Genomic DNA, 24,612 nt, shown 5'->3' on the forward strand with positions numbered 1-24,612 from the left:
GAAGGAACTCAGAAATATATATTTCCCAACATACTCCCAAACATATATATCTGTTTGAGTATGTATTAAAGCTTTCTGGTAGAATACAGTGAATATTGGCAGTCGTTTTCTCTGGGAGTAGGATGAGAAACGCTTGAAATAATTATGCTTTTTTTAAGTTTAAAGCACACACATACACTTGCCCTGATTTCAGTAGAGCCAAGGAGTTTTAAAAGCACTCATCTGATAATTGCATTAAACACCTGTTCATCTACTTTTATGAAAAGGCAAAAAACAACTTTGCAAACTCTTACAGGTTCCCATGATCATGTGACTGCAGACCAGACGCATGTGTGGGTTCAAATATACACAATCGCATTTTAAAACCGGCAAGACATTATTTAATCAGTAGTTTTAATGCACATTAGACAGCTGCACTTTAAAAATTATACAGATATTACTTGAAGTTATCAGTTATCAAAACATAAAAATTCAAGTAAGAGGTATGCAAATTAGCAGCACTTAAGTAAAACTAATATGCTGATTAGCATATTTCGCCATCAATTTTATAATGAAAACATGGCAATATATTTTTATTTTAGACAACACACAAACACACAAATAGAAACCTGGACTGTCCTCAGGAGCATGGTGAAGGCAAATACATTACAAAAGTGCTAGGCAGAAAGGCCAAAATTTGTTTTTTAAGTGAGGATGAAATGGACTTTGTATTACTCAAATTTTATGGTACCAGGTATGAAATGATTTAGAAACTCGTAAATCTTAACCAGACAGGAAAAGACTGAGAAGTCTCACAGGTACAAATATATCCCATGTTAATAGTACTTTATACAAGAGCAAGAAAATGGCTGTGTTGAGGTCAAGTAGTCCAGTGGTACCAAAGCACCTGAGTTCCACCCCCAGTACACGCGCTTGCACGCACACACACACACACACACACACACACAAACATATGCGTGCATGGCTGAGACAAAGGATCAGGAATCTAGAAATGTACAAGCTGACAAGCTTCTTTGCTTCCCAGAGCAAGGAATAAATTAACGTTCGTGTAACGGGGTAGTGCTGGAGGGCACACTGGAACTGTTCTTAGCAGTAGCTTTTTAAAGCTCCATCCAACTTCAAATTCTACCAAAGGTTTGGAGCCAGTGAAAGGAAGAAAAACAATGAACAGAAACTTCACAAAATATATTGACAAAGATTTTGAAGATAATAAAGTGAAAACAGATTGCATTAAACAATAGCTTAGGCTTCGATGAAAAGGTTCATGCTGTCAAATTTAGGTATGTTTATGATGAGGTATTTATTGCATTTTTTTTTTTACTCTTAACGGAAATCTTAGATATTGTGCTTTTGTAATGTGATGCAAAATAAAGGCATGTGCACTTAACAGTAGCCTTTGAAAATATAGAAATGTGTAATTAAAAAACCAGCAACCGATCTAACTTGGTGTATGTCACAGGCTGATATAATGAAAAGGCTGAGCTGTAACCCAGAGCACAAAACATTTATGCACATAACCCACAGCGCCAATACTAAACAGCCCTCGCAGCCTGGCTCTGAAATGCGGTGTGTGTGTGTCCTTCAGAGATGGATACCTCAGTGCAGGAAGGGAAACAGCATCTGGAAGACTGAGAGAACTTCGTCTGCCTCCTAATTTCAGCAGTACAGGGATTTCTGCCAGTCTCAGAACTGAAGATCAGACAGAAATGAAGGCTTATGGGTAACTAAAGGCAGCTTTCCCCTGAGTAATAAATAAGACTATGGCAAAATGGTTAGAAAACGAAGAAGTCAAGGCCGCCAACCTGCTACTGCCCCTCTCTTCGTGAAGGTTCATCAGGGATTGAGAGACTGCTTATTCACATAGCAGGGACTGACTCTTTTCCCAACCTCTACCATGTGAGCCGAAATTACATGACAGTCTGCTCTGTGTTCTTAACACCTGTTCCACACATCATGATTCAAGGATTCTCTTAATTTAAAAAATTCAGGTTTCATTTTAAGTAACGAGTCATTCAGGAGAGCCACAGCTTTTAAGGAAAACTCCTCAGTCTAAACTCCTAGAACCAGGTTCAAAAAAAGAACCCAGTTTTGGGAACAGATGACCTCAGGTTAGCTTTGAAAGACAATATAAAACAAGCTTTTAAAAATATATAAAAGCCTCTCCTTGATTTTTGTTGTAAAACCCCAAAAGGCTACTGTTTTGGTAGAGTTATTACTGAGTTATTAGTCTATAGGTAAAGGCTTTGGGTTTCAGCCTGCACTTACTTCTAAGTCACTAAAAGCTGGGTATGCAAACATGGCCACCACAGCTGTGCATAGGAAGTCAATCTTACAAAAGTTTAAACTCCAGAAAAATATATTTTAAAATTTCTACTCAGAACCCAGGTAGACTTTGTAGGCTCAGGAGTCAGGAGGCCAAGTGAGAAGCAGACAGCAGCACCCCCATGCCTGATCTACTGGTCCCTCAGATCCCGCTGGGCTTCTGTTAGTTTCTGGATTAGATAGCGCTTGTCACGACTTTCCTAAAAAGAGAAATGAGTTCGAAGGTCATGTCGTATATTTGGATACAACATCACAATTTCTGTCCCATGAATTCCCTCTCATTCTTAGGGCTAAGCAGTCCAACCACTGGAGTACTGCAGTGGTGTATGATCTAGTCTTTCACTTGGATCCCTCTACAGTTCCTTATCTACATAGCAACCAGTGGTCTTTTAAAAATAGACATCACCAGCCGGATAGAGTGGTAAATGCCTATAATCACAGCACTCAGGAGACTGAGGCAAGAGGATCACTCTCAGTTCAAGGCCAACTAGGACTACACAGCAAGACCCTATCTTGAAAAGAAGAAAAAACAACAACAACAAAACATGTACGTGTACACACACAGTGGTATCTTGGTTCACAAATTTAATTTGTCCCAAGATTCTGGGAAAGATGGCTACATTCCTGTTCATGTGGGAAAGATGGCCAGGGTCACGGTCATCACCTGAGGCAGAGTTTGCAAACAGAAGCAAAACTGTGCTGAACACTTCTGTTTGCAAACTGAATTACGTATTCAGGAAGGGAAGTGTCTGTGAACCGAGGCAGTACTGTGTGTATGTGTATATCTAGGCACGCATACACCCCGCCCTCCTCTCCTTAACACACCCCAGTGGTTTGCCATCACACTTCGAATACACTTTTACCAGCTGCCCCAGACTACACTATGACCCTAATCAATGCACAATACCTTCTTGTCCCGCACCCCCAATTCACAACCCTCAGCCGCGCCAGCCCTAGGCTTGTCCTCTTTCCCTCATAGCCTGGACCGCACTCTGATCCCTCACTGCAACTTCCACTACTCGGTCTCTCCTCTTGTCCAAGCCTCGGCTCCAATGCCACCTCCTTAAACAGGCTTTCGCCACCCACTAGCAACAGTATGATGGCCCACTCGTCCCTCTAGCACTTTGTTTTTATAATCTTCCTAGCATTTATAGTTAGGAGAAGTTTTCTCATTGAAGTATTTAGCGATTCTGTCTCTCTTGGTGAAGAAATGGATGAGTCCGATGAATAAATGAAGCTGGACCAGGCAGGGCCTGAAGGCAGGGTTTTGGGAAGTGGCAGTGCGCAGAGTGGAGGCCACAGCAGTTCCACTCCCTCCACGGGAAAAGCGCCATTTTCTGTACAGATTTACCGTCACCAACCATGATCCCGTGTGGCCTGTGCCTCCTTACCAGAGACAGCTGCTCCCGGAGCTGGACTACCACTCGCTTGTGTGCTCCGGCCAGCGCAATGAAGTAGAACATGACGAGGCTGCAAGACAAGATGGACAGGCCAGGCGGACTCCGTGTCATCTGAGGGGCCACTAGAAAAGCAACCCGGCACACTTCCAGGACAGATTTTCTTTGGTTGGAGGGGAAAGGGTAAGGGAAAAAGGGAAGAGGAGAAAGGAAGGAGGACCTCACTTCTCCAAAGGAAAAAGGGGGAGAACCAACCAGTGGAGTGTTTATCAGTCTGCACAGAGAAGTCCGTTTTGTCCCTTGCTTTGTATGTTAATATGAAAGTGGTCAGGGTCTCCTGAGCGCGTGCAGGACAGCAGAGAGGAAGAAGTGGTCCAGAAAGTCAGCCCTGTATGTCATTAACTGGCTGTGGGTGACCACTCAGCCTCAGTTTCTTCATATTTGAAATGGGATACAATAAAACCCAGCGATAGCTGGGACAAGACCATTTTGATTAAAAGCAGTCAATAACTGTCTCCCATCTTCTCTGCAGCTCTAGGTCTCAAGCGGAATGTTCGAAGCTATCTTCAGAGATGGGCTTGTGGAAGGCCAGCTCCCAGGAAAACAGCAGCTCTGCTCATTTAAACTGTCATCTTTTGGATCTGGAATGCTCCCCAAAGGCCCATGTGTTGAAGGCCTGATCCCTAGCCCATGGCGCTATTAGGAGGTAATGGAACCTTCTAAGAAGTCGGGTCTTGGGCCAGGGATTTAGCTCAATGGCACCATGCCTGCCTTGCAAGCTTAAGGACCTGAGTTCAATCCCCGATACTGAAAAAAAAATTCAAATTAAAAACAAAGTGAGTTCTAGTAGAAGGATGTTATGTCACTGGCGGGGAGAAGTGGTACTGACAGAGATAGTAGGACCCTGGCCTTCTTCCTCTCTTTTTCCCTCCCAAGTCACTATAAGGAGAACAGGTGCCTGCCACATTTTCCTGCCACAATGTTTTGTGTTGCCACAGGCCAAAGCAACAGGGCTAAGTGACCATGAACTGAACCTGTGAAACTGCGAGCCAACTAAACCTTTCTTGTTTTTAAGGTGATTGTCTCAGGTATTTTGTCACAACAGCAGGACAAACACACTCCATTTGCCTCAGTGGGAATTATTCACTGGGGTCCAAGTGGTTCCTGGATATCTTACCAGATGATCATGAAGAAAGGCACAGCAAAGGCTTCCGATGTGATGCCATGAATCACAGACTGCAGTGAGCTGGGGAAGGTGATCATGGTCTTGGGGATGACCTCCCAGGTAGTGTTGTAGTTGGTGAAAGGCCCACAGGCTTTTGAGGAAGGGATGCTGCCAGGACATGGAACAAGGGGCTCAGGGCCAGGATGCAGCACAGGCCGAGGGTCCCAACTCTGCACACCCAGAACATCTTGTCAACAGTGGCCTATGGGGAACAACCTGACTCCTGTGATATTCTGGTCCAAAATACTTACTCTAACATTTCATCAAGTCTTCAGGTCTAACTTCCAGGGCATTCAGGACAGAAGATCAAGTTAAATGAGACTGTTAGAAAATAATCCAGGGATTCTACTCTCTAATCTCTGAATTCAAAGGTGAGGAAAAATGGCCTGGATTCTTTAGGGGGTCAAAGACTAAAAGAGACTAAAAAGACATAACTGCTGAAAGTTTAGACTGTTATTTTTTTTTTAATAAAGCTAGAAAAGACTATGTGGGAACAACTGGAAAAATCTGCATATGGCAGGCATATGACATTAGTGTGAAGCTTCTTAGCCGTGAAAATGTTATTGTGGAGGTGTATGAAAGAGTGTCTTCTTGGGAGCTGCCTGCTGAAGTATTTAGGGGTGAACACGGCACCTACTTCATTTCACACGGTTCAGGGCTGGGGATGCAGCTCAGGGGTGCAGCACGTACCTAACATGCTCAAGGTCCTGGATTCAGTTCCCAGTGGTACAAAAGAAAAACATACAAACAAAACTCCCAGAAAAACACAAAATCAAGTGGTTCATTACTGGAAAAAAAAAACAACCCTGCCAAATGTCAATAACTGAGAAATCTATTTCAAGAGCATATGCATTTGCTATTTTTAAACATTTCCATATAATTAAAATTGTTCTAAATAAAATAGCAGAGAAAATAAATTACAATGGAAAAACATTAAAGTTAAGACTTGAAAAGGACTGCCTAAGTTTAAGGAAATGAATGAACAACCTGTGGTCCATTCATACTATGGGATTAGAGAAGTACTGTGACAGAAAAGAGACATAAGGACATGAAGTAACTGTCCCAGAGGGAAACTAAATAATTGGAAAATAGAGTTAGAAAATAAGCTTCTTACACTTTAAAAAAGATATTGCACCATGTGAATACACTTCTTAATTTAAACATCAAAGCCAAAAATATATATAAAAGAATGAGAGTTTTGCATATGCTGGCAATTTCTCTTAGTTGTATCCTTCTATACTATTTGAATTTTTAATATAATAGCAAAGCATGGTAGCACACGCCTATAATCCTAGCATTGTGGGAGGCTGAGGCAGGAGGATCACAGGTTTGAGCTTGGCCTGGGTAACTTAGAGACTTGACAAAATAAAAAACAAAATTTCTTTAAGGGGAGTGGGCGCTCAGGATGTAGCTCAGTGTGAAGGTACTAGGTTTAATTCCTAGTACAAAAATAAATTATTATAATATTAAAAAATCAATTTGAAAAACCCACATAGAATAAAACTTCAAATTGTTTTTAATCTGAGACAGGATTAAACTTTTAATTCTACTTTTAATTTAAAGATCAAGAAACAAATTCCATAAGATTTTTAATACAGAGTCTGGCAAACTATGTGCCCTATAAGACAAATCTGGCCCACCACCTGTTTCTTATAAATAAAGTTTTATTCAAACACAGTCATACCTCCTCCTTTATATATTGTCTTTGGCTGTTCTCTTGAGATGGCAGAATGAGTGGCTGCATACTGAGTAGCTTGGAAAGCCTAAATTACTCTCTGCCCCTTACAGAATTTGCTGGGTTCTGGTGCAAGCAGTTAGGCCACAGGAAGTGGTATCCCCAAGGTTTCAACTCCCAAACTCCGATCCTTAGAAGACAGCATTTCTGTTCTCCCCTAAGTTCACACTAGGCTCCACAGCCCTTGTGCCACGTCTTTCCCTAGCACTTAGCACGGTGCCTGGCACAAACAAGGTACTCAGTAAATGTTCCTCAACCAAACTGGCCAGAGTAAGGGCAACTTCCTACCTCTCTCTGTTTTTCCCCTCAGTCTAAGTCTTCTACAGTGATCATATATCATTTTGATAATAAGAAATGAAGAACCCCAAAGGAGACTAGAATGAAAGGTCCTTGGGAAAGGGAATGAGGTTGGAAAGTCTCATGTGGTGCCCACCAAGACTACAACCTGCAGTCCAAAGTTCCCAAAGTGGACCAAGGCACTCACTCCAGCTTGCAGAGGGGACTGCTGCTGAAAGGTGGGCGTGGCTAAGTCCAAGGAGACTCTGTGACTTCTGTGGGTGCAACGTCACGTCACGAGAAAAGCCAAAGAACATACCGGACCCTTTGACATGAAAGAGGAACATGTCACAGGCAAGGAGATGTCCTAGAAAACACAATATTTACCGGGACATGCTGATTGTCAGAGGTATAATTGCCAAGCACAGCCCAATCAATAACACCAGCAGGAAGAAGAAATTAGAATTGGACGCTCTGAATTGCCTTGGGGAAGGTCTGCAGGTATAAAGAAGACTCAGCTAGGAAGAAAAGAAGAAAAAGGTTAAGAACAATGAGCGCAGCTTTCAGGACGGTAAATGGGCATAAATGGGCATGGCAATGGGAACGTCAATTGTTCTCACCTTTCCAGAGGATCGTCCAGACTATAAATCAAATGAATAATGTTTAGTCCAGACTCCAGAAATGTACACTGGTGAAATAATAAGAAAATGGGCCAAGACACATGCATGTGGATAGGTGCGGTTGGAGTGGTCGTTTATAGGCAACGGCTGAAAGCAATCTAACTACCTGCGGAGCTCCTTAAAGGTTAAAGGCCACACACAATGGAATAGCAAACATCTCTTAAAAAAGACGAGACTGTGTTACTTACCCATGTGGCACTGTGCGACGAAAGCGGCAGATTTCAGAACTCTGCACGCTCTGCACTCATTTAAGGTTTTTTTTTAAGTATGTGTTCTTTCTAGGGCTTCAAATATATTTAAATGGTTCTAAGACAATATATACCACATCAAGAGATGTTCTGCTTGAATTTTTTACAAGCACGCGTTATTTTCCATATATTAAAACTAGGTATTTCCATCAAAGAAAATATCAAGTGGGGAGGGAGAGGGGGAAAGTAGCAGCCATAGATGACTTCCTCAATATTTTAAAAAGCTTCATTGCTGGTTGGCATCAAGCTCTTCTGAATCCCACAGAAGCCAGAAGAACGTGTGAGCCGGAGGACACTGGGTGCTGTGCCTGGGGGCTGCTGCCGGCCAGGCCTCCCTTCACCCACTCTGCCTTTCCCAGACTGTGTACTGGGAAATCACTGGCTGCCAGTATATCCTAGAAAGGAGAAAATGAAGTCCCTACGAGCTTTCTCACAACAATCTCTCCTTCGACGATTCAGCCAACTGAATCCAGATGAAGGCATAAGAACATTCAAAGGCCAAAGCCCCCAGGTGGGAAGTTTCGCCCCAGTCAACACGCTGCTTACCAAGTTAAGAGAAGGCTCTGGAGTGAGAGAAATCTGAGTTCAAGTCTCAGAGGTCGCCTACAAGCTACGTGGCCTGGCGCAGTCACATCTCTGAACTTCAGCTTTCTCCTTTATAAAATATGGTACCTATTCCTAGGCTGGGTATAAGCACCACATGATCATCTAGATAAAGCAGCACCTATATACAGTAGTAGTATTACTGGCTTTTAATACCATTATTCTTTTTAACACTGTCATTTCCATTTCTGAACCTTCATGGCTTGGCATAATAATAAGTGCTAGGGTGGGGATTCAGCTCAGTGGTGCCACGCCTGCCTTGCAAGCACAAGGTCCTGAGTTCGATCCCTGGTACTGGAAAAAAATAAAACAAATAAATGTTGGGCCTGTCACCAAAGGCCGTCTGGAAGTGGGAAGGACATCACTGTGAGCACCTCTGTATCACTCAGTCTTCACAATGAGCATACGGTGGCTTTGTAACAAAGACGACGGATGAGTACGTCCAAATAAGTCAGGCATCTGCAAGCTGCTTCTCCCACACACTGCTTAGTTCTAGCACAGTGCCTCGGCCCTGGGAGCTGTGCAAGGGCCCTGGAGCACTAGACAAATCACTGGGGCCTTAAAAATAACCGCACTGGCCCCAAAATCTAAAAGAAAAATTACACACTAGAAATAAGTAAATGTTTTGCCAGGTGCAGTGGTGCTCACCTAACACCCCAGCTACTTAGGCTGAGGCAAGAGGATCACAAGTTCAAGCCCAGTTTGGTGGCAGAGTATTGCCTCCCTTGCACAAGCTCTGGATTTAATCCCTAGTACCACACACACAAAAAAGGAAGGAACAAACGAACGAACGAGAGAAAAAGGAAAGAAAGAAAAAGGAAAGGAGGGAAGAAAAACAAAAATTTTGTCAAATATCACTAAAATGTACCACTATTGAGAGTTCTTAAGTTATATGAGATAACATTTAAGTCACAGGAGCAAAATAATTAACAAGGTCCTTAAAATTAAAAAAAAAAGAGAGAAAAGAAAAAGTTTAAGCCCAGTTTGGGCAATTTAGTGACTTGGGGGGGGGGTCCCTGTCTCAAAATCATAAAAAATTTTAAAAATGAAAACAGAACTGGGGGTGTAGCTCAGTATAAAGGCCTTGGGGTCAATCTCTAGTATAAAACAAATCCATTCCGTCTTTTCCAGAATAAACAGGTAAGACATGAGGGACTCCGTCCATTTGATGCGCCTCATGGAGGTGGGAGGGGCTCCAACCCACGAACACCCTTCGGGATCAAGGGTGGACCAGGAATGCACTCCCACCCTCACCTCTGCTTACCTCCTTCACGTAAAAGATGATAATGAACTTCACAGTGGCAACTGCAGGGAGAAGAGGTGAGAAAAAGGCTCCGATCCAGCAAATAGTTTGCCCATACACGATCCCCAGGACGTTATCTGGGATGGCAAACTCCTGCTGTCCCCAGCACTGGATCAGCTTCCAGGAGGAGCAATAGGTCACCAGGAGCCTGAAAACAAACCAGACCATTCTTAGCTGGTGTCTGCCAAGGCCGCAGAACCTCCCCACCACCTAAGGCCATTTCATAGAAACTGGTTAGTCCTGTTTATGGTCTTAGACACAATACAGTGGACTCTGGAATCATTAAGACCAGGATTTGAGCCTCAGATCCACAACTTGGTATCCACGTCGACATGCTCTTTGATTTCTTTGAGCCTTGCTTTTCTCATCTGGGGAATGGGGAGGGGATTATAATATAACCCACTTCACAGGGTTGTGATGACCATAAATGATGCCGGAGGGCTCTGTATACTGGCTTGCCACCTGGCACAAAAAGTACCGTGCACCCACACAGAAGAGAGTTTATGGGGACCCCACCACCTACCAGTACCATTTCCCAGGATTCTAGAAGCTTCCTACAGAAATCCCAGGGTCAGGGGCCCAAGAGAACAGCAGAGCGTTGCCACGGGTTAGCAAAAATAGTGGCAACAACCTAAATACCATCAGTTGGGGCTGGAGTGATAAATAATAAGCCATGGAGAGAGGAAAATGTTATGGATGTTATGGAAAAGATGGACGAGGAAAACCCATGTGCCACAACATGGAAAGCTGTTCATGATATTTTATTCTTATGAGGGATGCGGGGGAGCAAGCTGCAGACCATATGGATGTACTGTGATCCCACTGAAGGCAAAGAACACATCTAACAAGACACTGCATCTATTTACACATGTACTTGTGTAGATGTGGGTGTATACAGTTTTTGTTTCGCAGTACTGGGGATTCAACCCAGGGCTTTCACATTGAGCTACATTCCCAGGCCTTTTCTATTTTTCATTTTAAGATAGTTTTACAAGATACCTGAGCTGGGATGGAACTTGCAATCCTCCTGCCTCAGCCTCCTAGCGTGTGTTTTTATACAGCACTGAAAGACGGCGTGAGCTATCCCAAAGTGTCAGTGCCACTTACCCCTGCGGAATGGCATGGGACTGGACAGTCAGGGGGCACTGTAATGAAGAGAACCCCCACCTATCTCCAGACTTCTACATTTGTTTAAATTCTACATATTTAAAAGTTTTAAATAGCACCTCTTCATATCATATCTGTGTATTTTTTAAGCTTCTTTTTTGATGTTTGTTTTTAACATTAATAATGCTAGATCCAGCCCTATGTCTGGATTATCTGTACGTGTGGGTTTAAAAAAGGAGATGGGAGAATAATCGAAACAACAATACAGTCATGACAGTTGTGATGGGAACAGTTACTATGTTGTTGAGTTGGGCGCCGTGGAGTATTCTGAGTGCTTTTATCTGCAGTGGCTCATTTAATTCTCACAAAGCTAAAACTGGGTCAGAGGAGCATGAGCTACACAGCTTGCCTAAAGTCACATGACCAGCAAGGGTCCGTGCTGGGGCTTGAACCCAGATCGGGAAACGCAGCCTGCACTGCCGCCTGGTGGTCCACACTGACACTGGCGGGGCTGTGCAGATGGCAGCAAGTAATCTCCAAGCAGCTTCTATTCCTGCCCTTCACACCATCTTCAGAGGGGACACAACAGCTCGCGGGTTATTGTACTTTCCTGGGGACCGAGGTGTTACCTAGCACTCGTTGGGGGCGGCTGTGATGGGAGCCTCCTCTCCGGAGGTGGGCGGGGAGAGGGGGAACCCTATACTTACTTTCTAGGGAAATCCACAAAGAGCGTCACAGCCAAGATGATGATGAAGTCGAAGATCATCAGCTTGTACATTTCCTGCCCAACCTGGGTCTCCCAGCACTGAAACCAAAGAGGGTAACAGGCAACAAGAGACCTTTCCTTTGGGACAAAGGAACCAGACTCCTAGATCCCGTCCTATGTCCTTTCCATCTCCAAATCTGTCGCCTGCGCTCCAGCCCGGACGTCAGTGTTCAGGCCGAGGCCCACCTCCTAGCTAGAGCTAGAAAGGGGTGCGAGTGAGAATCAAGCCCATGCCGTCTTGACCATGCACTGTCGCCAGATGCCCCTCCGCCCAGCAGGGTGCCTCCCCAGCGGCTCACCGGGTAGAGCTTCTGGTTGTAGCCACAGAGTTCACACGTGTTGTCATCACAGGATGTGATCTTGGAGCCCAGCGTAAATACCAACACACAGATGGTGGCCAGCCGCATAAATACGCACCTTCGGGGAAGAGGGAGAGGAAGCTGTCAGGGCCGGCCAGCTCCTCCCAGCACCTGGCTCTTCCGTTAAGGATGAGGAGACAGCCCTGGAGGTGAATGGTGACGACAGTGGCACATCACTGGTCATGAACTTAATGCCACTAGACTGCACTTTAAAACGGTTAAATTGCCAGGTGCGGCGGCGCACACCTGTAATCCCAGCACTCAGGTGGCTGAAGCAGGAAGGCTATACAAATTCGAGGCCAGCCCAGGCGTCATAGTGAGTTCAAGGCCAGCTTGAACTACACAGGAAAGCTCTGTCTCAAAAACAACAACAAAAAGATTAAAATAATAATTTTAGGTTTTATATCAAAATTTATGGTGAGTGTTCACATTTTTTAAATTTTATAAAAGACACATCACCATTCATCCTTCCCCAGACAACCCCACCCCATCTTTAACACACTCATCCCATCGTTCTTGCAACTTTGTGAGGCCGTTTTGGAAGTCCTGTTTCATCAGTGTCGTCACGAAGCATGATGACCGAAAATATGGCGAGGGCTGCTGCCGTGAGCTATCCAAAGGAAAGGCAGTCTCGTAAAAACCTCAGCGTGACCTCATCCACCTTACTCACCACCATCTACGGCCTGATGCAACGCCTGGCTCTTCCCCAAAGTCAGAGCGACCACGACAAGTAAACATTTTGCATCAATTCAAGACACTGAGCCACAACAGCGTGACGGAAGACACTTACAAGCGAGGACTCCCAGAAGGGAAGGACACAGGGACAGGAGTATTTGAAGCACGGGGGATTATGTCGCGTGAGCTTAATGACAGTGCGTGTTTACTGTAATAAACTGTTCAAACGTTCACCGTATTTTTCAATGACACCTCATGTTTTACTAGTTTTTTTTAAAGCAGAAAAGATCAGAAAGTTGGGACTCCTGATGCTGTGATAAGGCAGTCTGCTCCCTCTCTCATTCCTAAGCACACACCACCTGACACGGTGTCCCTCCTGAGCAGGGAGACAGCAGGAGGGAACACAGAGCACTTACCAATGAGCTTTCCACAGCATAAAAACTAAAAGGGGTCCCAATAAGAACTCTGAATCTACGTGGTAGTTTACAGCGACCGCGGGTACAGATAAAACACCTCATGAACAGACAACAGACCGAGTCCAGAACAGGGGCCATTCTACAGAACAAAGGACCCAGTTGCTCTACAGTGACATAAAAAGGAAAGAAGAATTCTTAGAAAAACAGATGGAGGGCAAGAAGTGGGGGGGGAAGGGAGGGGAAGGGGGTGAAAAAAAGAATGCAGATGTGTTATATACACATGCCAACTCCCCACAAAGAACGCAACCGCTATGCGCTGCGAACATACTCGTAAGTAAAAACTGAAAAAAGGACAGCCTGTAGGAGACGATAAAGTAAACGTAATATGCTAAAGAAAAGACCCAGAATTTTAACATGGAAAAAAAAAGGGAGGGACTCTTGTAACAAGCAAATGCAGCAGGTGGACCTTGTGTAGATCCCGATTTGAACAAGCCGTCTGCCACTCCATCAGGGAGACTGAGTCCACCACAGGCAACTTAGTGAGACCACTTCAAACTCTTTAAAAAAATTATTAAAGAGCTACAGTGCAGCTCAGAGCCAAGGCCCTGTATTCAATCCCTATTATCAAAGCGGGGCAGGGGGGTGTTGCGGATGGTTGAAACTAAACAATAAACTCGTGAAGGTTCACTAGATCATTTGTTCTGTTTGAATACTTCCAAAACACAAAGGTTTTTTATTTTTTATCTAAGGTGCAGACACAATCTCAGGCATTTGAGAAGCACAGTGAAAATTCTCCCATTCCACAGTCCACGTCTGGCCCTCTTCACTCGTTTGCATGAACTCAGCGGGCTCTGCCTTACACCTGTCAATCCTGACATCTTCACAGCAACACCACCTCCTGGAATCCCACCCCACCCCTCAGCTAACACAGCAACCAGAAGTATAACATGCAAGAGTGGACCCTGGAGGCAAACTCCGGTTCCTTCTCCAAAGGGGAAGGAGGGTTCTCCGCAGAGCAGGAAAATGTGCCCAGCTGATTAGCAATGGCTGCCATGGGCGGGTGACCTGCAGTTAGGCCTCACCTAAGAAGTGTCAGCCGGATCTCAAAGCCTGGCGAGTAGTCCTCATAGTGTATGATCTTGGCAAAGATGACCGGCGTGATAAAATTGGCCAATGTGATCACAATGGATGGGAGGTACAGGATCAACAGGTTCTCACCAAAAACCATCTTGTCAATTTCCTAGGGAAATGTCAATGCAAATTGAACTGAAAAAATGAATTCAACAATGCATTTTTGGCAAGCAAAATGCGTTCGTCATTCAACATAGCCTATAAACATAAAGCCATTTCCCTCCTTCCGTGAGCAAACAGAGATATCTAGAATCTCGCTGGAAGAAAAAATGAACTCTTAAGGCAAAGCATTTAAAAATCCCATACATTCTCACGTAGGAATGAGAAAACTACTTTCAAGGATGTACTGGTGATGACTGGTAATGGCTTTCTCTCCTCCTTTCAACAGATCACTCAGCTACAAATATAGCTAGGATTAAAAAAAAAAAATCTCTTGTAGGTAGGTACTTTCGTGTAACTAAATTCTAGCCGAGGGGGGATGAGCAGAAGTTTTAAGTCAGACTGCACGTCATGTTTTTAAAAGGAGGAGAGGTGGTCTCCTCAAACCTTTCACCTTCCCTTTGGCTAGAATGTGGACGTGGCAGTGAGCTATTCTGTACCACACAGAAAAGAGCCACACCCTATGGGTGGCAGAGCCACAAGACAGATGGAACCTGGGCCCTGGTGATTAAATTCATGAAACACAGCCGGGGATTTAGCTCAGTGGTTCCGCCATCTGCCTTGAAAGTGCGAGGACCTGAGTTCAATCTCCAGTACAAAAAAAACAAAAAAATCATGAAACAAAGCTACCAGATTAACTTGGATTTCTAAAATCACTGCTATTTTAGGTAAACTAAGGCACTGCCTAGAAAATAAAGGAGTCAGGGATAAAAATGCAGTTTAGCATGAATATTGTAAAAAAGAATAGGTATCCTGAAGTGGAAATTAGTTCACCTCTGATTTTTCATTCTCTGCCATATCAGCTGAACTTATACCCCCACATATATTTAGAAATGATGATAATATCTATTTATCACTCTATGCATTTAGCATAACAACCAATTGGAGTACCAGTGGAACTGCTCTCAGGGTATACTTACTTTTTTCATATGTTCTTGTGAGAAGGTGGTTGCTAAATAGATTGCATAAAAGCATGCAGCTAAAACAGCCAAAACAATGCAGTTCAAAAACAGTCTCAGAGAATAAATGCGTAGTGTTTCCTCTGAGGTCCTTTGTGCTATTTTCTGCCGTATTCTCTCTTCTTCCAGATCTGCCTGAGGATCAAAGAAAATACATTTGTGAGGAATGGAATGAAGAAGTTTTGGGGAATAAAACTTATGCTACCCTCCTCATCAATCTTTAAGATTTGCTTTAAATACTCATATCACCCAAGACATCTTCCTAGACTAAGCCCAACAGTTTTTATGTCTACTAAGGAAATTAAACTATTAATTTATTCATACAAATGTACAGTTTCTTGAAATAGCATGTAAGTAGTTTTTTTGTTTTGTTTTGTTTTTTGGTACCAGGGATCGAACTCAGGACCTTTTGCTTGCAAAGCAGGCACAGTGCCACTGAGCTAAATCCCAGGCCCAGTAGATGTTTTTTAAGCCAATCTGGTAGTCTCTGCTGCTTTTTTGTTTTGTTTTCCAGAACCAGGGATCAAACTCAGAACCTTGTGCTTACAAGGCAGGGGTAAAAAAAAAAAATCTCTTGTAGGTAGGTACTTTCGTGTAACTAAATTCTAGCCGAGGGGGGATGAGCAGAAGTTTTAAGTCAGACTGCACGTCATGTTTTTAAAAGGAGGAGAGGTGGTCTCCTCAAACCTTTCACCTTCCCTTTGGCTAGAATGTGGACGTGGCAGTGAGCTATTCTGTACCACACAGAAAAGAGCCACACCCTATGGGTGGCAGAGCCACAAGACAGATGGAACCTGGGCCCTGGTGATTAAATTCATGAAACACAGCCGGGGATTTAGCTCAGTGGTTCCGCCATCTGCCTTGAAAGTGCGAGGACCTGAGTTCAATCTCCAGTACAAAAAAAACAAAAAAATCATGAAACAAAGCTACCAGATTAACTTGGATTTCTAAAATCACTGCTATTTTAGGTAAACTAAGGCACTGCCTAGAAAATAAAGGAGTCAGGGATAAAAATGCAGTTTAGCATGAATATTGTAAAAAAGAATAGGTATACTGAAGTGGAAATTAGTTCACCTCTGATTTTTCATTCTCTGCCATATCAGCTGAACTTATACCCCCACATATATTTAGAAATGATGATAATATCTATTTATCACTCTATGCATTTAGCATAACAACCAATTGGAGTACCAGTGGAACTGCTCTCAGGGTATACTTACTTTTTTCATATGTTCTTGTGAGAAGGTGGTTGCTAAATAGATTGCATAAAAGCATGCAGCTAAAACAGCCAAAACAATGCAGTTCAAAAACAGTCTCAGAGAATAAATGCGTAGTGTTTCCTCTGAGGTCCTTTGTGCTATTTTCTGCCGTATTCTCTCTTCTTCCAGATCTGCCTGAGGATCAAAGAAAATACATTTGTGAGGAATGGAATGAAGAAGTTTTGGGGAATAAAACTTATGCTACCCTCCTCATCAATCTTTAAGATTTGCTTTAAATACTCATATCACCCAAGACATCTTCCTAGACTAAGCCCAACAGTTTTTATGTCTACTAAGGAAATTAAACTATTAATTTATTCATACAAATGTACAGTTTCTTGAAATAGCATGTAAGTAGTTTTTTTGTTTTGTTTTGTTTTTTGGTACCAGGGATCGAACTCAGGACCTTTTGCTTGCAAAGCAGGCACAGTGCCACTGAGCTAAATCCCAGGCCCAGTAGATGTTTTTTAAGCCAATCTGGTAGTCTCTGCTGCTTTTTTGTTTTGTTTTCCAGAACCAGGGATCAAACTCAGAACCTTGTGCTTACAAGGCAGGGGCAGTGACACTGAGCTAAATCCCCAACTTGGTAAACTTGGTAGTCTTTGCTTTTTTTTTTTTTTATTGGTATCAGGGATTGAACTTGGGTCCTTGCACTTGCCAGGCAGGCGGCAGAACCACTGAGCTAAATCCCCAGCCCAGTCTTTGCTTTTTAATGGGAAAATATGATCCGCTTATATTTAGTGTAAGAAACAATACATTTATTTGATTCTTTCCCCCTTACCTTATTAAACTTTTGATTTTCTTGTCTCTGTCCCCTTCCTCCTTTTATTTTGGGATGGGGGGGAGCTGACCAAGATGCTACTCATTACTCCTTTCCTCCTTATTAATTTAGAGATTTTCTTGTATTTTTTCATGTTTTTTCCACTTTGTTCTATTATAGTATTCCCTCTTTAGTCCAATTTCTCCGGTACAAGCAATGTCTATGACAGTTCCCATCAAGGCAGAACCCAACAGTGTAAGACAGAACCAGGTGGAGAAAAGACACTGTCTGCTCCCACCCACATGTCCCCACCTTGGGTTCAAGGTCGTCAACCCACAAGCTGTACACTGCACAAAGCTCCTGAAAACGACCCAGGAGAAGCCTGCTGAGCACAGGCGAGCCTGCAGGAGCCATGTAGTTGGCCTCCCAAAGCACGTTGGTCGGGCTGGGAGACCCCGGGGCAAACCCAGCTGCACTCACTCGGAGCTCGTACCGCAAGCTGCTGTGCTTCAGGTTGGCCACGCTGCGGTTGGTGATGCAGAAGTCCCAGCCAGCAAAGATCTTGTTGCAGTAACTCTGGAAGTGCTCCTCGCTCCGAATCAGGTTGACTTTAAACCCTTCCACTGACCTGACCCCAAAACACAAAAATCCCTTCTGAGAGCAGCAGCAGCAAAATCCACCTCCGTGAACTGAAATCTGAGACGTTGCTCAGATGTATGTTGGGCACGTTCTGACATGGTCAAATTTTGGACAATTCTATATCTGTGGCACTTAGCCAGGTATCTCACTGTTGAAAATCACTTCTCTTTATCCATCTAGTAACTTTTATCACAGCTGGAATAAAACCAAGACTATTTTAATATAAACTAGAGATGCCACGTGATTTGGCTCTGTCCAATCTCTTCCCACACAGCCCTCTACTGTAACTGTAATAGCATTCATTCCTTTCCATAGACCTACAGATCCCTGCTTTGTACTTGACTGTTTCCACATCTCTCTCCAGGTCTGGTGCTTGTGGCCTGACTCCTCTTGTGGCCGGCCACTCAAAAGCCCACGGGTTGAAGGCTTGTCCCCAGCCAAGGCACGCTGTAATGTGTTGGACACATAAAAAGGTGGGGCCTAGGAAAAGGAATTTAGGAACGTGGGGGCATGCCCTTGAGAGGGATATGGAAGATCTGGTTCTCCCTCTTTTTCTCTGCTTCCTGGCTGCCACGAGGCAAGCAGTGTCTCTGCCATGCACTGCACCATGATTCACTAAACTGCCACAGCCCCAGAGTCACAGGGCCAGTGACCATGGACTGGAACCTCCGACACCATAAGCCAAATAAACCTTCCCTCTTCTTAAGTGAACTATTTCATGTATTTTGTCACAGTAACAGAACTAATACACCATCCTTCAGATTTCAGCTCCAGGATCTCCCCTAGGATTCCTCATCTCCCCATCAAATCAGTCCCTTTTTCTTTGACAGTGATAAACCAACTCTGAAATCATCTCATTTATCCATCTACTGCTTAGAGCCTCTCACTCTGACTACAGTATAAATTCCTGGAGGACAGGTTCCCACCTTGCTTATCTTGCCACCTTTTTAGGCATAATGCCTGGATCACACTTTGCTTGACCAGTGCATAAATGCAGGAATACACGAAATAGTAGATGAAACAAACATTTAGCGAGCACCTGTTCAGGCAAGATGCAACTCCTGCATATTTCACAAGTTGTATTCGATCAACTGCATTCATGGAAAATACACCCTGTCACTGATGACATAAAAACTCCGGTTGTGCCGGAGGATCACAGCAAAGAATGTACCTCCAAACCGCTTGAGATGTTTTCCAAGACACGCACATTTCTAAATGATTTCATACCCTAAGATGTTTAATTCAGTCAGTCTCATGTGGGGTACAGAAACACAAGTTTTACTATGTTTGGGCCATCTAACTTTGTGGGGTAGTTGTTCATTAATGTTATTAAAGGAACTAATGCTTCCATATTGGCTTTCCATTGCTGAGACAACATACCTGAGACAATTTAAAAGGAAGAAAGATTTATTTAGGCTCAGGGCTTGAAACTTAAGTTGCCTGACCCCTTGGTTTGGGTCTGGGGTGAGGGAGACCATGGTGAGGAAAGACGGCTCACCTCATGGCTGCCAGGAAGCAGAAAGAGAGAGGGCCACGTCTGTATCTCTTCAGGACACATCCCCACTGGGCCCCACCTCCCAACAGTGCCACAGGCTAGTGACCAAGCCTTTTAGCACATGACCATTGGGGTACATTTCAGATCCAAACCATAAATCTCTTTTCTCTTGGAGACTGCACTCTCTCTCACCAAAGCACTTGGAAAAAAATTGCCATGTTGTCCTATGACCCTAACCCCCTGGCTGTAGATGATAAGCCCGAGGTGGGGGCACTCAGATCAACAGGGCTCATCACGGACCGTCTGCTGCTCTGGCCAAGGTTGAAGGGCCCGGACTGGGCACCTGAATGAACCAGAGCTGACAAGTCTCTTCAAGGCATTTCTGCACCTGTGGCCCAGGCAGTCACGGGCTGATGGCAATTGCTCAAGGTGCCTTATTTCTCAGCACTTAAGAAAGCTGCTACCACACTAGAGACTCAAAGATGCAGGAGACCTTGCTTTTGATACTACTCCTAAGCCATAGCTCTTCCTCTGTCCCCCTGCACTTGACTTTCCTCCTTTCCTTTGTTCTGTGCTCCACTCAGTTCCCCTTTGTTGCAGCTGGCCAGAGTTGGGTTTCTGCCACTTGCAATCCAATACCCACCTGATGAACACACACACCAAAGCAAAGACAGGGGGTGTTGAGGAAGGGTGTGGAATTGCCAGACAGGCCCAATAACAATTGACCAAAGAACTCCAGGGTGCTACTCCAGCTCCCAAATCCTGACTTCGGTATCCTCCAGGTCTTCTCAGTTGCCAGAACACTCAAATAAACCTTTTCCTCACCAAGCCCGCTGAAGACTTGCTCAATCTTTGGGCAAAGCTTTTCAGACTCAGCAGAGCTCCGGGAGACTCAAGCCATCAAGAAGTAAGTCAAGGAGGATGCGATGACAAGATACACTTACCTTTTCACTATCCAAAGGAGGCTTAGGGCCAGATAGGCAATTGTGCTGATCAAATAAGCCAGGGGCAGATCATAGGTGAAGTTCTCAAATTTTATACCATCAATGGTGTAGTGTCCATAAAAGAGGCTGGTCTCCTCCAAGAAGCCCTGAAACAAAGCCAAAGGCCTGAAGTTCATTTAGCCAGCTCAATGCAGGCAACTAGAAGAGTAGCTTGTGCCTCAAGGAACTCAGAGCAGTACACTAGTAACTTTTAGAAAGGTAGTCTTCTGTACAGGTTGAGTACCACTTATGTGAAATCCTCGAGACCAGAAAAATTTCCAATTTCAGAACTTTTCAGAATTGGAAGTATCTGTACAGACTTCAGTCAAGCACCCCTAATGTGAAAATCCAAAATGCTCCCAAATCAATCTAGATTTTCAGGTTAGATATGCTCAATTTTTACATGTATGAAATATCTAGAGTAGTAGTTCTCAACCAGGGGCACTTTTATCCCCCAGGGAACATTTGGCAGGGTCTGAAGTCATCCTTCGAAGTTGTAACTATGAATCTGTTACTGGCATCCAGTGGGTAGGGTAGAGACCAGGGATGCTGCTCAGCCTCCTGGAATGCACAGGACAGTGCCCACCGCAAGCAACGGCCTAGACTACAACGTAATCGTGCTCAAGTTGGGAAATTCTTATCGGAGCTATAGTGATTGTAACTTTTCGTAACTGTAATTATTTGCCTGGGGAAAAAAAGAGAACTAAAAAAAACACACTGAGGCAGGCACCCCTTGTAATCCCAGAACTCTGGAAGGATCACAAATTTGATTCTAGTCTAGTCAACTGAGCAACTTAGCAAGACCCTGCCTCAAAATAAATAAAAAGGATCAGGAATACAGTTCAGTGCAAAGGTCAAGTTCAGTCCCCAGAATGGGAAAAAAAAAAAAGTATACATACAAGAACTTTTTCTTTTTTTTTCCACTGCCAGGGATCAAACTCAGTACCTTATGAGGCAAGATCAGCACTGCTGAGCTAAATCCCCAGCCCACACAGAACTATTTTTAGATGAAGATTTTTTTAAAAAATTTAGAATAACTATAACCATTATTCCATTCTGGAGCAGAGGGTGTGACCTGAGAGTAGCAGATCTGGGAGGGATTTCAAGGAACCTGTGCATGTCTAGGTACACGGGAGCTGTGTGCACACAAGCACGGACACGTGTAGGTGACGTGCGGATGTGACAAATCTATGCATCACGTGTGTCTCCGTGTGTAACCTCTGCCTAGAGGAGCCAGTCCTCATCCGTGTGGTCTAGGGTTTACAGTGAGAGCCAGAGAGAGAGGTGCTAATTCCGTCCCATCACTGACACTTCTTTCGGTGGGGCCCTCCGTATCCTGTTGCAGGCCAATGCGCAGACGGCAGGGACCAGGGAAAGGCCCGTGACTGAAAGGGGCAAAGCCTGTTTTCCGCACAAGCCGGTGGGAGGAGAGGGACAGCCTTCTCCTTGCTGATGAGTAACTGTTAATCTTTTTGGTTTTCCTGGTTCACATGCAGCACTTACATTTAGCTCTCACTGCAGAGATCATGGCACTGATTTTTTTTTTTTTTTTTTTGCCCATTAAGTTTATTGGTACATTTAAGGCAAACAATACAGTTACGTTCATCACTGGAATCTTGTACCTTTACATATATGTCTTGGTTCTTGTTTTCTCCCCCGTACCCCTGCCTTCCCTTCACCCACTTCACCCTTCCCTGTTTACAAAGACTTTGTTTCCTTTATTTTTTTTTCATTTTTTTCACATTTCTTTCTTTTCCTTTATTTCCTTTCCCCTCCATGGCACTGATCTTTAAATGAACCAACTTTCAGTATTTTGCAGGTCCAAACAAGAATTAGGGTAAATACTTACAGTGCCAGAAAGCAGGTCTATGATATAACTGTAAAAGTAGATGAGGCCAGAACTGCTAACTGGATATATTGTACATTGCATATCTGCAAGAAACAGAGTGAGACATCTGTTAGAAGCAGATGAGAACTTCTCTCTCAGTTTTGTACATAAGCATATAACTATATGCACTTAAATATGTCTCATGTATTTGTGTATCCGTACATGGGAGTGTTTGTGATTTTCTATTTTTCTATTTCTAAACCCAGTGTGTTTAAGAGAGCGGCATTTCCTTCACTATCCTCCCCGGACACTTGGGGACATATATCTCCTCTCTGTACACTTTGTGTGTGGGGCCTCACACTCAGCTTGTACGTGTGCGTTAGGTTCATGTTTGTGTATGATTTGACATATGTGACTGATGACTGATGTACTCGTTGTCATCGTCCCGTTTTTCAATTTTTAATTTTGAGACGGGATCTTGCTAAGTCTCTAAATTGCCCACGCCGGGCTCAAACTGAGATCCTCGACTCAGCCTCCCAGACTGCTGGAATTACAAGCACGCACTACCACTCCTGGCTTATTATCCCACTTTTAATACAGTCAAATCTCTACGTGTGTGCAAAGAACCACAGAATTGCATTCAGAAATACATATGTACAACTACTTTGTAAGAGCCTGACTGAACCAAAGCGACTCCATGTTGACCAGCAAATGACCTAGAGACTGTCGCTCCCCGCCATCCCTTATAGGATAACTAATGATTAATTGTGAATTGTTAGGTAACTGCTTTGAAGTAGCTGGGAAACTAAATGGAAACTGTAGTGAACACAGAGACCCAACACAAATCACGCCACTCCTTACTTGCCTGTAGTTGAATGTTCTGAACATTATAATCTAAGTTGTAAATGGAATAATGGATAATCGATCTGCTGATCATTAGTACGTGACGGTCAAGTATATGCTTGATGACCACTAGCTCAGATCAACTGATTCTTTGCCTTTGTCCTCTTCCTGTAAGTTTTAAGTGTAACACCCCTCCCCCTTAGCCTTATATACAATGGCCTCTGTTTCTGAGCTAGCCGCCTCTCTGAGCTGCTTGGCTTGGGGAGTGCCGTCTGGACAGACTAATAAAGGTCTATTTGCCAACTTGCCTGGTGTGTTCCTTCCTGGGTGATTCTCGCTGTGCAACTAGCTCCTGGAGCCTCGCTGAGCTTCTGAGCCCAGCATCGTGAAAGCCTCTTGGCTGTTCACGCTCCAGGAGTAAAAGTGAGACTTAAGTCTTACACTTAACAAAAATGCAAACACTAGTTTTAGTGGTGCTACTTTAATCTTGGATTACTGACTTTCCCTCTCTATCAGTCAGCTACTATCGTGCAATAAACAATCTCCAGGTCTCAGGGACTGAAAAGACCAGATGCTATTGCCTCATTCATGGGCCCGAAGCTTGACTTCATTCAGCTGATCAGGCTGGGCCACAAGAGAGCCTGGAGTTCCAACTGGATGCAGGCCTGTCCCCCATGGGAGAGTCTGGGTCTGGGCTGCACAGCCAGTGGTCTCCTAGGCCACTCTCTTCTCATGGCAGACCCAGGGGCACAAAAGGGGAGCTGATCACAAACAGGTGTTTCACACAAATGCTTCAGACAAAACAAGCCACGCAGCCAAGCTCAATGTCAGCAGGACAGGCAGTATCCTCTGTCCACAGTGGGAGTCACTGTAAAGTCACAACTCCAGGGAACTGATAAACTGAGTAAAATAACCTAACCCACTCCCTGCTCCTTTGGGCTTTGGTTTCCCTATTTAAATAAAGTGTTGAGGCCAGCTGTGGTGGCACATGCCTGTAAGGCCAGCACTCGGGAGGCTGAGGCAGGAGGATCACCAGGAGTTTGAGGCCAGCCTGGGCTACATAGTGAGTTCAAGGCCAGTCTCAACTACATAGTAAGACCCTGTCTCAGATAGATAAGATAGCTGAATTGGTTCTCCCAAAGCAAATTCCAGCTCTGCTATTTTATAATTCTATTTGGGTTTTTTGTTGTTGTTGTTTTGTTGTTGTTGTTGTTGTTGTTTTGAGACAAGGTCTCACTATGTAGTTGAGAATGACCTGGAACTCACTATGTAGCCCGGGCTGGTCTCAAACTCACAGCGATCCTCCTGCCTCAGCCTCCCAAGTGCTGGGATTACAGGTGTGTTCCACCACGCCTGGCTTCTATTTGTTTATTCATTCAACAAGCATTTCTTTGTCACAATGTAAAAGACAGATGTTGGGGATAAAAAAGTGAATGAGAGCCAC

The 24,612-nt window shown here is 44.1% G+C and overlaps 1 protein-coding gene across 6 annotated transcripts in view; it reads right to left on the reverse strand.

Annotated features, from left to right (window-relative positions):
* Window positions 1–376: 376 nt before the first annotated feature.
* Window positions 377–24,612, reverse strand: part of Tmc7 (transmembrane channel like 7) — a 56,507-nt gene continuing 32,271 nt past the window's right edge. For 3 of the 6 annotated variants that reach the window (XM_033758752.1, XM_033758749.1, XM_033758753.1), the window contains exons 5-16: window positions 22,347–22,429; window positions 20,459–20,604; window positions 17,861–18,008; window positions 16,582–16,755; window positions 14,195–14,352; window positions 11,962–12,079; window positions 11,604–11,701; window positions 9,751–9,937; window positions 7,343–7,473; window positions 4,897–5,052; window positions 3,714–3,792; window positions 381–2,522 (exon numbers count right to left, since the gene is read on the reverse strand). In XM_033758752.1, coding sequence (XP_033614643.1) covers window positions 2,454–2,522; window positions 3,714–3,792; window positions 4,897–5,052; window positions 7,343–7,473; window positions 9,751–9,937; window positions 11,604–11,701; window positions 11,962–12,079; window positions 14,195–14,352; window positions 16,582–16,755; window positions 17,861–18,008; window positions 20,459–20,604; window positions 22,347–22,429 — 1,547 coding nt within the window. In that variant the 3' untranslated portion in view covers window positions 381–2,453. Of the gene's footprint in view, window positions 2,523–3,713; window positions 3,793–4,896; window positions 5,053–7,163; window positions 7,323–7,342; window positions 7,474–9,750; window positions 9,938–11,603; window positions 11,702–11,961; window positions 12,080–14,194; window positions 14,353–16,581; window positions 16,756–17,860; window positions 18,009–20,458; window positions 20,605–22,346; window positions 22,430–24,612 lie in introns of those variants that run through there. The other 3 variants (XM_033758751.1, XM_033758750.1, XR_004515247.1) reach the window with 3 other exon arrangements.

This window comes from Fukomys damarensis, unplaced genomic scaffold (genome assembly GCF_012274545.1).
Source record: "Fukomys damarensis isolate Sample0158 unplaced genomic scaffold, DMR_v1.0_HiC HiC_scaffold_34, whole genome shotgun sequence".
Lineage (NCBI taxonomy): Eukaryota > Metazoa > Chordata > Mammalia > Rodentia > Bathyergidae > Fukomys > Fukomys damarensis.